The 13,484-nt window shown below is 36.1% G+C and overlaps 1 protein-coding gene across 1 annotated transcript in view; it reads right to left on the bottom strand.

Annotated features, from left to right (window-relative positions):
• Positions 1 to 3,433: 3,433 nt before the first annotated feature.
• The window catches only part of ANAPC10 (anaphase promoting complex subunit 10), a 75,816-nt gene continuing 65,765 nt past the window's right edge, over positions 3,434 to 13,484 (bottom strand). The window contains exon 5 of the mRNA XM_007127401.4: positions 3,434 to 3,799. Coding sequence (XP_007127463.1) covers positions 3,569 to 3,799 — 231 coding nt within the window. The 3' untranslated portion in view covers positions 3,434 to 3,568. The remainder of the gene's footprint in view (positions 3,800 to 13,484) is intronic.

Raw genomic sequence — 13,484 nt, forward strand, 5'->3', positions numbered from 1 at the left:
TCCCCTAGTAGACTACAAGCAACTGGAAAGCAAAGTCTGCATCAGATTTACTTTGGTTTCCTTATTATGTCTAATTCAACATTCAATATCTATTAGTCTTTTTAGAGTTGGGTATTTACTAGCCTTCAGTGAACTGCTGTATTTTAAAATTCCACAGTTTTATACAGAGTTCCTTGTGACAGTATTTCCTCAGGTAATAAGCTGATTTTTAAAGTGTCTAATACTTCAATTACATGTATAATTTAAATATTTAAATCTTATAACTGCAGTTTGATCAATACTCAAAAAGTATACTGATTACAGATGAATCCGTGAATTTGCTGTCATTGTTTTATTAACTGTTAAAATGGCTTTTCAATGTTAGTTTTTTACTCTCAGATCCTATACAGTAAGAAATATAACTATGTCAAATCTAGCCTCTTTGGGTGATTCCTATGTGAAACAGGTAGAATAAGCTATTTTTAAATCAGCTTTATCAAGGTATGATTGACATGCAATAAACTGCACATATGTATGATTTGATAAATTTTGGCATATGTATATAGCTGTGAAACCAGTACCACAGTCAGGATAATGAATATTCCCGTCACCCCCCCCAAATAATTCATGCCTTGTTGCTTCTGTCTGCTCCCCATCCTATGCAACCACTAATACGCTTTCTATCGCTTGATGAGTTTGTACTTTCTAGAATTTTTTTAAAAAAATAGAATCATACACTATATACTCTTTTTTGTGGTTTCTTTCTTTCAACATAATTATTTTGTAAATGTATCCATGTTGTTGCATGTATTAACTGTTCATTTATTTTTATCGCTGAGTAGTATCCTATTATATGGATTTACCACAATTTGTTTATACCTTCTCCTGTTGATCAACATTTACATTGTTTCCAATTTTTAGGTACTACAAATAAAGCTGCTATGAACATTCATGTGCAAGTCTTTGTATGGACATACGCTTTCTTTTCTCTTGGGTAAATACCCATACACAGGTATATGTTTAACTTTTTAAGAAATTACCAAACTGTTTTCCAAAGTGGTTATACACTAATTACATCCTCATCAGTAGTCTGACATGAGGTCCATTTCCTCCATATCTTTGCTAACACACGCAATTGTCTTTTTTTTTTTTTAACATCTTTATTGTTTTACAATGGTGGGTTAGTTTCTGCTGTATCACAAAGTGACTCAGCTAAATGTATACATATATCCCCATATCCCTTCCCTCTTGCATCTCCCTCCCACCCCTCTAGGTGGACACAAAGCACCGAGCCGATCTCCCTGTGCTATGCGGCTGCTTCCCACGAGCTATCTATTTTACATTTGGTAGTGTATATACGTCCATGCCACTCTCTCACTTCGTCCCAGCTTACCCTTCCCCCTCCCCATTGTCATTTTAACCACAGTCATTCTAGTGGCTGTGAAATGGTATCTCATTATGATTTTAATTTGCATTTCACTAACATCCAATGAAGGTGAGCATCTTTTCATATGCTTATTTGCCAATCATATGTCTTCTTTGATGAAATGATTGTTTAAATCTTTTGCTCACTTTAATGGGATTGTTTGTCTTCTTCCTGTTAAGTGATAAGAAGAGTTCTTTATATATTCTAGATACAAATCTTTTGTTGGCTATATAATTTGCTCTTTCAAAAGAGAAATGAAACTGCTTCAGATAATTATGTGTTGTTAATGTAATACATGGTCTATCAGAACTTCAGATAATCCTTAAAATAAGGGGAAGCATTACCTCCATAATCCTGGGCTACCAAGTTTTCCCACGCCTAATGAGGTGCTCAGCTGGCTTATGAAAAACAGGGAAAGGGAGTAGAACTAGAAAACATACTGATTTTCCCACCATTCTTCTTAATTCTTCCTAATTTTAGGAGTTTTTTTCACAAACTATTAATAGTAGGAAATAACAGACTGGATCAGGTAAATGATAATTAGTCCTCCTCCTTTTTTCTTTTAAGCAAATTTTTAAAAAAGCAGTTAGCAAGTAGTAACATTATTACTAATAAAACTTCCTGTACTTTTTATTAGATTTCTCTGCCTCTTAGACTAAGACCCTGTTGTTTACATGAATGTTTTCCTTATCAGACTAACGCAGAATATCAATACAGTGCCAAGTATATATTGCTCTTCTTATTTTCTTGATTCTCTCCTTTTCTTTTAATTCCTATCCATCTGTTTTTCTTCTACCCTTCCCAGCATCTGACATCTATGCTTGGGAGTAATTCACTGATATCAAATGAGTTTTGGTTATAAACTTTTTGGTGATCATACAGTCACTTACCATGCTTCTTACTTTAAAGACAACAGAATGAAAATGACAAACTCTTTGTGGAACTCATAGAAAAAAGAGCTGAGATTCTGCTGAGTGAAAAAAATGAAACCTTCATTTTTTATAGCATCCATGTAAATTAGTACTCTGCCAGAATAAATCAAACACATAATTATTTCCTAAACTTTGCTAATCTAAGACTTCGGTCTACCCAGTAATGCAAGAACTTCTGAGGAATCCTTCCCAAACAAGAGCCAATATGGGGTGGGAATTCCCTGGCAGTCCAGTGGTTAGGACTCCATGCTCTCACTGCCAAGGGCCTGGGTTCGATCCCTGGTCGGAGAAGTAAGATCCCACAAGCCATGAGGCACAACCACAGAAAGAAAAATAAAGAGCCAATATGGAGAAGCTCTGCCTCCCCCAAAGTAAGGATATGGGGTAGCGGATGGTACCGGGGGAGATATACAGAATCAAATCGACTCATGTTAAACCATGGAAAGAAAACTCATTTAAGGGACTTTAAAATATTTTTATATGTAAAGAACAATTTCATATATTTTTAAAATTTTCGTGAGCTACATTATCCCTTAGGGAATGCTTCAGTGTCAGACACAAATTTGAAACTAACTATTCTATAAACAGCATTAGAATTAGGATAAACAGCAGATTATACTGGCAATCGCTGACATAATATCAGGATATAGACAACCCTAGGGTTAAAAATATTTCATGGGAGTACAATAATTATGACACAATTAATTACATTCCCCAAATCAGAATGGTTCTCATCATACACTGAATGCTAAGCTTATTTTGACACAGTTTTTAAAAAGGCCTAGTATTAATAGAAGAAGCTTCTGGACAGAAAAAAATAATAATTCTGGCCTGTTAAAGATAGTATCTATTGGTAAAACATAGTTTTGTTCCCAAACATGCAGTAAATCATTACTGTAATGCATGATCACATATGAAATAATTACCTAGTTAGTAAAAAATTGTGTATATCTTAAAAATTTTCAGTTCAACTGGTTTTCTTTTGATATAAGGAAAAATTTAAAGATTGGCTCAAATTCATTTTAATAATTATAAAATATGTGAGTTTTATTATATGTTAAAGAATATAAACATAGTATGACCCAAAAGGTTTTTATTAAAGTTACAATAAAATACTTTTCAATGCATAAAAAATTGCAAAATAATTGATCCATTTTTCAATAAAGATACCAGATTTAATATTTACTGACAAGATAAAGATATGTTTAATGACTTTTGTTCTATTTCAAGGTCACCTTATTGAGCGATACATCATGAAATCAATAGTTGTACATCTAGGAAATTTACCAATGGAGCTCTCTTCCACGGGTGTGTATATTTTAATTTGTCTCATGTGGGTATCTCTACCATTCTGATGATTGGCTAGAACAGCAATCTGTATCATGAATGTGCGAGTTGGCTTCTTATGATTATCAGTTAAAGGAACGTGAATCCAGCCACTTGGTTCCACCAATTCAAGTTGCTGTCAAGAAAAGAAAAGTCAGATTATGTTTTCACCCAATGAATATAATTTATTATAATGAATGTATTCTAAAGTTGACTTATAATTAACATTTTTCTCACTGACAGCATGACAACATAATAAACATTATCAATATTGGGCACTTTTACCATGGTCCATCTTTACAGTTGCTAAGCACTTTACATGTACCATCCTTGTAGACAAAATAAAAATAGAATTATTTGCAATCTTAGTATTTGTAGAAACGTGTATAAGATTTAGACATGTATAAATGTATAGGGCCAACGAAAAACCATGCTGATACAGGTAAGAAAAGACTAAATGTTTAGCACATAATGCTTCTGGTATATTTTATTTCAAGAACCATGCCTAATATATCCAAACTCACATACCAATAAATCAGATTCTATATAAACTACAAGAATATTAACAAAAGAAAATCAGTCATTGCACAAGTATCAGACAAAGCTTTTTTTCTTGGAAAATAGTAAGTGATTTATCTACCTGAATGACAATCTAAACCTAAAATCTAGGTTTAAATGTTTTTCAAAAAGAAATGCCAGATAAACTTTAAAACATTTTTCATTTTATTGGGACTTCCCTGGTGGCGCAGTGGTTAAGAATCTGCCTGCCAATGCAGGGGACATGGGTTCGAGCCCTGGTCCGGGAAGATCACATACGCCACGGAGCAACTAAGCCCGTGCACCACAACTACTGAGCCTGCGCTCTAGAGCCCGCGAGCCACAACTACTGAGCCCATGTGCCACAACTACTGAAGCCCACGCGCCTAGAGCCTGCACTCTGCAACAAGAGAAGCCACCGCAATGAGAAACCCGCACACCGCAACGAAGAGTAAGCCCCTGCTTGCCGCAGCTAGAGAAAGCCCGTGTGCAGCAACAAAGACCCAACGAAGCCAAAAATTAATTAATTAATTAAAAAAATTTTTTTTTCATTTTATTTTAACCAAGAGTTCAAACTGTCCTTCCTTAACAAGGGAAGAAAAATTATAAGTAAAAAAATAAACCTAAATTTCTAAAATTTTTCCTAAAGTTATGATATAGTTTTTTAAAGATAAATACTGATTTTTAAATTGTCCTAAATATTGGACACAGATGAAAAATATGCATTACAGAAAATACAGGTTTATCTCATCAACCCAGCCCAATGGCAATGACTATCAAAGAAACTAAATCCGGATTCCATGAGTTACTCTAGAAAAACAAGAGACAAGAGACAGAGAAATGGAATACTAAAAAAGGTAGTTATTTTTAAGTAGGAATAATTTCCTCCTTTTAATTACAAAATATAAGAATAAATGAATCTCTACCCTTTATGGTACTGTCAGTCAGTGGCTTTTTATAAACTTCTATTAGCACTAACAAAATAAATGAGTCAGAGACCAGATATATCTGGTTTCTATCACTAACCTTTTAATCATTCAGGCAATAAATAGTTACTGAGTACTTAAAATGTTCAAGGTATTATTGTAAATATAGTTAGGCATACAAAACATAAATTAGGCCTGTTTCACACCTAAAGAGTGCTTAGAGGCAGACAAACAGCCTCTGGTTTCATTCAGCTTCTTCATGTGTAAAGTAAAGGGATTGGACAAGTTTTCATGCAATGTCCTTTTCAGCTCTGACATTCAATGATTCTAAATAAAAGAAGAAAGATGTGGTAGGCAGAATAATAGGCCCCCAGAGATGTCCATGTTCCTCCCCAAATCCCCTGAATACATTAACTTACAATGGCAAAGGGACTGTGCAGATGTTATTAAGTTAAAGATTTGGGGATGGGAAGATTATCCTAGATTACCTGGGTGGGCCCAATATAATCACAGAGTCATTATAAGAGAGACAGTAAAGGAGATGTGATGATGGAAGCAAAGGCTAAGTGATGCAACCACAAGTCAAGGGATGTGGGCATCCTCTAAAAGCTGGAAAAAGCAAGGAACAGTTCTCCCTTAGGAGCTCCTAAAAAGAATGCACCTTGCTGACACCTTGATTTTCATCCATTGGACCCATTTTGGACTTCTGACCTTCAGAATTGTAAGATAATAATTGTGTGTTATTTTCAGCCACTAAGTGTACAGTAATGTTTTGTAGCAACAACAAGAAACTATTATAATAGATCCACACAGGAGTTCAGAGGAGGGGGAAAGCAGCTCTGGTTGGGATAATCTATTCTCTAGGTAAACGTACAATAATGAATCTCAGTAATGACCAAAAAGTAAAACTAAAATTCTACTCAACTCCTTACTAATAGAATGTTTTTGACAAATTCAACCACTATTTCTGATAGACTCAATGTTATTTTCAGAGTATTTTTAAAGTGCTTCACTGTACTGGAAGTTATACTAAGATTTTACAGCATATGATTTGGGGCATGATATGTACAGAATTATAAATGTAGTAAATTATTCAATAAATACTATCAGTAAACTAGTTCTTCAGAACATAAAAAGTTTACTGATCTCAGTCACTAAATGTACATTACAAAGTATGTGTAGCTGTTAACATCTCTCAAATGGCTTCACAATCAACTACATTGCCCGAAAGTCATAAACACCAACTTATGTGTCTACTTCAGTTCTATTGTGCCCTGTTTAAAATTCTCAGTCAACTCTAAAAAGTTATTATTCTGATACTGCCATATTTTAACTTATTTCATGGATTTAAAAAAATTCAAGTACACATGGTAGATATAATTTCAATGTTTTTTTATAACAGTTTGATTAAAATGTTAATATATTTTAAGCAAAATTTATTTACATTACTTCTTATATTTTTAAACAGAAAATTAATGAAAGGTAAAATTTTGCCAATTTAACTTTCTTTTTTTCCCCCATATCTGATCTGGACCTCAATAAATAAAATTTTTATCACCATTAAAATGTAAATTTTTCTATATTCCTCCTTGTTCTTTCTTTCTTCTTTTTCTTTTCTTTTTCTTTTGCGGTACGCGGGCCTCTCACCGCTGCGGCCTCTCCCGTTGCGGAGCACAGGCTCCGGAAGCGCAGGCTCAGCGGCCATGGCTCACGGGCCCAGCCGCTCCGCGGCATGTGGGATCCTCCCGGACCGGGGCACGAACCAGTGTCCCCTGCATCGGCAGGCGGACTCTCAACCACTGCGCCACCAGGGAAGCCCCCTCCTTGTTCTTTCTTTTTACCATCTCCCTTTTTGGCTCTTTCCTCCATATATTCCCTCGCTTAACATTTTTTTATTGGCATGTCTACTAAATACGAAAAATTCTGCTAACTATAGATGTAGGATAGGGGTTGGCAAACTTTTTCTATAAAGGACCAGACAGCAAACATTATAGGTGGTGTGGACCATGTGGTCTCTATCATGACTACTCAACTCTGCCTTTGCAAAGTGACAGTTACAGACAATATGAAAGTGAATGGGTGTGATTATGTTTGAGTAACACTTTACTTACAAAAGTAGGACACAGGCTCGATTTGGCCCGCAGGCTGCAGTTGCTGATCCCTGACATAGAGAATAGTTATTGATAGAGTCTACCTTCAGAAAGGTGACATAATTTCGTAAGACAGATAAGCTATCTCAGTCAGGGTGGAGTCAGGAGACACACAGGGTATTTTAAGAGAATTCCCTAAGGAGGAATCAACTTGCTAACTAGAGAAATGAAGAGGCCAAGGAGAATACTAAGGTATCATGGAGGGAACAAGTACCAGAAGTGCAGTTCTAAGGTTGGGGAACAAAGCAAAGAGACAAATTAAGACTGAGAAGTTCATGAGAGGCATTGGAACTCAGATCTCTATGAGGGAGCTGCTGGGCTGGTGCTGGGTTTCTGGAGGAAGGGCCCTGTGGGGCTGGCATACAGACCTCGAGGAGGGGGTGCCAACTGGCTAGCAGTGCTGGTTTTTCAGATGTGTGGCTGCAGGAGTTGGTACAGTCGGCCCTCCATATCCGTGGATGCAGAACCTCTGGATATGCAAGGCCCACTGAGCTGTGCCATTTTATAGATGGGACTTGAGCATCCTTGCATTTTGGTACTCATGAGGGGTCCTGAAACCAATCCCCCGCAGGTACGGAGGGACGACTGTACCTTGAGAGTCAGAGAAACTGCATACTGGACTCCAGCCCTGCTAGAATTAGGACCTGCTGCTGTGAAGAAACATTGCTGGGATGATGGGAAGCAAACAGGGTTCAAACAGAAAGAAGCAAGTCCCCTTTTCCTCTTCCTGCCTTGCAATTTCCCTCTAAGGCCCCCTTTTGCCAGAGCCTAACAGATATTCAAGGACTCCACGCACACATTCATTTATCAAATCCTTATTGAACACCTATTATGCGCCAAACGATGTTCTAGGGACTGAAAATATAGTGGTAAACAAGACAGCGGATCACACCTGAAAAAACTACTCAGAGTAGTACAAACAGATATAACTTAAACATGACAATAAGACTTCAAGAAAGAAGACATAATAAAAATCCTAGCAGTGAGGAAGAAACCAAAACCCAAAAACCAACCAAACACACAGTTAACCAAAAACAATAAATTAATTTTTATAAAATAAAATGTAAATGCCAACAATAATTCCTCAAGGAGAATGCTAATGATAATAACAGTAAACTCTTATATAGCACATATTATGTGCCAGGTACTACTCTAAGAGCACTAAGTAAATTAATCTATTTAATCCTAGCAATGAGGCAGGTAATATTATTATCCTGATGTGACAAATGGAACAACTGAGATACAGAAAGTTTAAATAACTTCACCAAGGTCACACAGCTGGCAAGTGGCAGAGGTGTGATTCAAACAAGCAGTGAGATTCCAGAGTCCATGCTTTTGAACACTAATGTAATGTTTACATAATGTAAAGATAACTTAATAATAATAATTTTGTCCAAAATCCTATATTATACCAAAAAAATAAAATAAAAGAAATATGGGCAAGAGAAAATTGGCCACTATCTCTTCACCATAACACAGTTCCCTTTATGTCATATATGTAACTATACATATACACATATAACATAAAAAGAACTACAAAAGGGAACAATAAGAGAATTAAAAGTAGGGTGCTGATTTCAAAATCTAGAGATTTCCTCTACAGAGAGGGAAAAAAGGAAATAATATTTTATAAGGACATGGCAGGATGATATATCGACAGCATAAAATAAGATGATAAAAGATGCATGTACCAAATGCCACCTTAAAAAAACTCAGATTCTCTTGAAGATATTATGCTAGTGAAATAAGCCAGTGGCAAAAGAACAAATACTGTATGATTCCACTCAGATGAGGTACCTAGAGGAAACAAATTCATAGAGACAGAAAGTAGAACGGCAGCTGCCAGAGGCTGGGGGAGGAGGAAATGGGGAGTTAGTGTTTAATGGATACGGAGTTTCAGTTTGAGAAGATAAAAAAGTTCTGGAGGTGGACGGTGGTGACACCTGCACAACATTGTGATTATGCTAAATATCAGAGAACTATACACTTTAAAATGATTAAAACAGTAAATTTTGTTATGTATATTTACCACGATAAAAAATGCACACACATAAAAACTCAGGTTCTTTCTTAGAGTCAAAAAAAAAAACCCAAATCATGTGGAGACACTGGAGCCTTAAAGCACTGCTGGTAGAAATGTATAGTGGTTCAGCCACTTTAGAAAACTGTCTTGCAGTTCCTCAAATGATTACACGCAGTTACCATATGATCCAGCAATTCCACCCTTAGGTTTATATCCAAGAAATGACAACATATGTCCACACAAAAATGTGTACACAGATGTTTGTAACAGCATTATTCATAATAGCCCAAAGATGGAAACAACCCAAATGTCTCGCAACTCATAAATGGATAAACAAATTGGGGTATATGCATACAAATACTACTGTATTTGGCAATAAAAGGAAATGAAGCACTGATGTATGCAGAACATTGATAAACCCTGAAAATAAGTGAAATAAGTCAGTCATAAAGGACCACGTTCTATATGATTCTATTATATGAATGTCCAAAGTAGGTAAATCCATAGAGACAGAAAGTGGATTGGTAGTTGCTTAGGGCTGAGTCCTGGGGGGCAGGATGGGAAGTGACTACTAATCAGTACAGGGTTTCTTTTGGGGGGTGATAAAAATGTATACATCTTAAACCAGTGAATTGTATGGTATGTGAATTATATCTCATTAAAGCTGTTACTTAAAAAAACTCTCAAAATCTAAGTAACTACATATTATCTTAAAAAGACAAACCTGCGTGTTAACACAGTGATTAAGAAATATTCTAAATACAAGCAGATGGTAAAAATACATTTGACAGATGAAGCCAAAAAGAAAGCAGAGATAGAAATATTAATTTTTTCTGGAAAAAAAGGGTGGGGTAGGAAGAGTTAAAATGTGAAAAAGAAAAATGGGGATGAAGAATAGGGCTGATAATTCCAGATACTAACATCTAGTATAAAGCTATATTAAATAAATGGTATGGTACTGCATTTCACATTGCAGGTGTATCAGAATGCATTTGGCTGCAAGTAACATAAAATCTAACTCAAAGAGGCTTAAACGATGAGGACATTTATCACCTCACACAGTTCAAATACCTGAGTTAACACAGTCACAGGAGAGGTTAATTCAGAAGCTCAAAAATGCTATCTAGGACCAAGGTGCTATCTTCCTTTTGTTCTTCCAATGTGGGTGAGCTAGCATTGTCCCAAACTTAATTTCTCCTAGACTTCTTCTCCAGAGGAAGAAATCAAGTACTGTTCCCCTCTTGGTTCCCTTTTTTAAGAACAAGCACATCTTCCCTGAAGCTCTTATTAAATATCCATCCCTAAGTCAATCAGGAGAGGAGTGGAATCACCATGATTGGTTTGGCTCAATTAGGATTCACTTCCAAGGGCTGGGGAAGGTGGCAGCACATGGCTACTTTCTGCAGGGTAGAGAGACGAATAAAATTGGAGTTCTAACAGGAGAAGGTTAAGGAGGATGGATATTGAGTAGAAAACTAACATGTACAGTGAAGGATGGATTGATCAAAATACAGCACTGTAACACTGGATGATTAAATGAAAAGTTTAGATATTAACTTTATACCAAAGTAAATTCTTAAATATTTAATTTTAATACTATATAAATTAATAATCACAACAACAAACTTACAAGAGTATTAGAAAAAATATACAGGAACATGTTTATAATCTTTTGGTAGGGTTCACCTTCCAAAGCAATTCAAAAACCCAAATATGATGAAAAAAAAAAAACAGAGGACTACATGAACATCAAAAATATCTACAAGACTAAAAGAAAATAAAAATACAAATAGCAAGGTGAGAAAAAACACTTGTAAATTTCACAATGAAGAACTAATATCTCAGTAATAATATAAGAAAAAATCAACACTAATAGAGAAATAGACATACACCACACACACGCCATTCGCAAAAAGAAAAGAGAAATGCAATGGACCAACAGACACAAGGAAATTGTTCAATCTCACTAATAATTAAATAGATACTCTATCTATCTACCTATAAAATGTCTATCAGATTAGCAAAGATTAAAGTAATTACAAACTCTAAGTATTGGTGAGGGGAATGTATACTCTCATAGACTGATCTGGAAATTAAATAGGTATAATAATCTTTGTGAAAAGTAATTTGGTAACTCCACTTCTGAAACTACAGGGAAATACTTAAGACAGGGCACAGAGATGCTAGGTATAATAACATTCCTTGGAAACAAGTTAAATAGCCACCAGTAGAAGGGTGGTTGTGGTGACAAGCCCCTCGGATGATCACTGGTAATTCACGGCCTTGCGTAGTCCCCTCCTACAATGAATCAGGGCTGACTTTGTACAACAAATAGAATATGTCAGAAGTGACTACCTGCAGACAGCTCACAACAGGCACTGCAGCTTCTGCCTGCATCTGTTGGATCATTCTTTCTGTGGGAAGCCAGCTACCATGACAAGAAGAAGCCCCATGGAGAGGCCCATGTAGAAAGAAACCAAGGCCTCAGCCAGCAATTAGCACCAACCTGCCAGCCATATGAGTGAACCACTTTAGAAGTGGATCCTCCAGTCCCAGTCAGCCTAGCTGACATACGACTACAACTGCATGAAAGACACCAAGAGAGAAATGCCCAGCCAAGCTCTTTCCAAATTCCTGAGCAGAAACCATGCGATTATAAGTGATTACTATTGTTTAACACCACTAAGTTTTAGTGTGATTTGTTATGCAGCAATAGTAAAACAGTGACTAATTATGGTACATCCATACCCTGGAATACCTGATAGCAATTCAAAATGATGTATCTCTTCATATGTTTGCAATTATTTGCAGCTATCTCTGGTTAGTTTTAAAGAGCAAAGTACTAAATAACATGTATTGCATGATCTTATATATATGATTTTTTTGTATGGATACAAAAGTCTGAAAGGATATTCACCAAAATATAAATAGGAAATATCTATAATGGTGAGGATATGGATCATTCTCATTTTATTAAGTTTATGTCTTATCTATGCTTTTCTCAGTAAACGTATTTACCTTATTAAAAAATCTGTTTGTAATTTGGTGGTGGTTGGGAGAGGAACTCAAAAGAGGAATAATTTCAGAAAGTTTCAGTACCTGATTTTAACACGTCATTGACTGTATTCCACTCCTCCAGTAACAGAATCCTCCTTCTTGGTGATTTCAATATCCACAGAGACGATCCATTTAATGATCCAGATTCTCCTCTTCAGCTTCTTCATTTCCAATAATTTTTATCTTCACTCCACTTCAGTTATCCCTCCCCCACCATCATGCTCTATATTGGATTATGGGCAGTAGCTGCAAGATCGCTGACATCTTGACTTCAAGCATCCCCATCTCTATAGCCCAAGTCACCAGCTTTCTCAAGTGACTCCACTGCCATAGCATCAACCCTAGGCAAACAGCTAGACTACTGATTCCATCTACTTTTTTACTGTTCGTTAACCCATTCAGTATCTTCAGTTCCCATTTTTCCTCAATGATACCCCACAATTTGTTATGATAATTAATCCCTTTATATACTGAAATCCAATGTTCCTCTCTTACTGTTTCATACTTTTCTGAGGGAGAACACAACAATCCTGGTTAAACCTAACTCTCTTCCTGTTCAATGCCTATTGGAGAAAAATAATCAACATGCTGAGTGGTTCTCATTTTAAATTTAAGACAAGTATCTATGCAAGTATATATGTAGCACCATGCAAAATTCTTACTATATTCCTTTAGAAAATTTGCTTTCACTGTCTCTGGGATAGCTGTTTCTGAGCTCCTCCTCAAATCCTAACACCTGCTCTAACCTTCTCTCTCTGAGCTGATATCTGATTTCACTAAGAAAATAGAAGCAATTAGAGAAAAAAATTACCATCTTCCCACCAGCTGTTATACTGTAGCTGAATTGCCCCTGCATCTTTGTGAGAACGGTTCTTCCATTTGCTCAATAGACCCCATCCTTTCTTTCCCAGCCAAAGACTCTGTTCCCACCGTAGTCACTACCTCTCCAAATCATTTTCTCTTGTCTCCTGGATCACTGTCATCAGCATTACAAACGTGGCATATCTGTCACCTTAAACATTAAAAATAAAACCCTTTCTTAATCCTATGTCCTTTTCCACATACTGCCCCAATTCTATTTCTTTTCACAGTAAAACTCCGTTAAAAGTTTTTAAATTTTTTCACCTC

Source organism: Physeter macrocephalus, chromosome 7 (genome assembly GCF_002837175.3).
Source record: "Physeter macrocephalus isolate SW-GA chromosome 7, ASM283717v5, whole genome shotgun sequence".
Taxonomy (NCBI): domain Eukaryota; kingdom Metazoa; phylum Chordata; class Mammalia; order Artiodactyla; family Physeteridae; genus Physeter; species Physeter macrocephalus.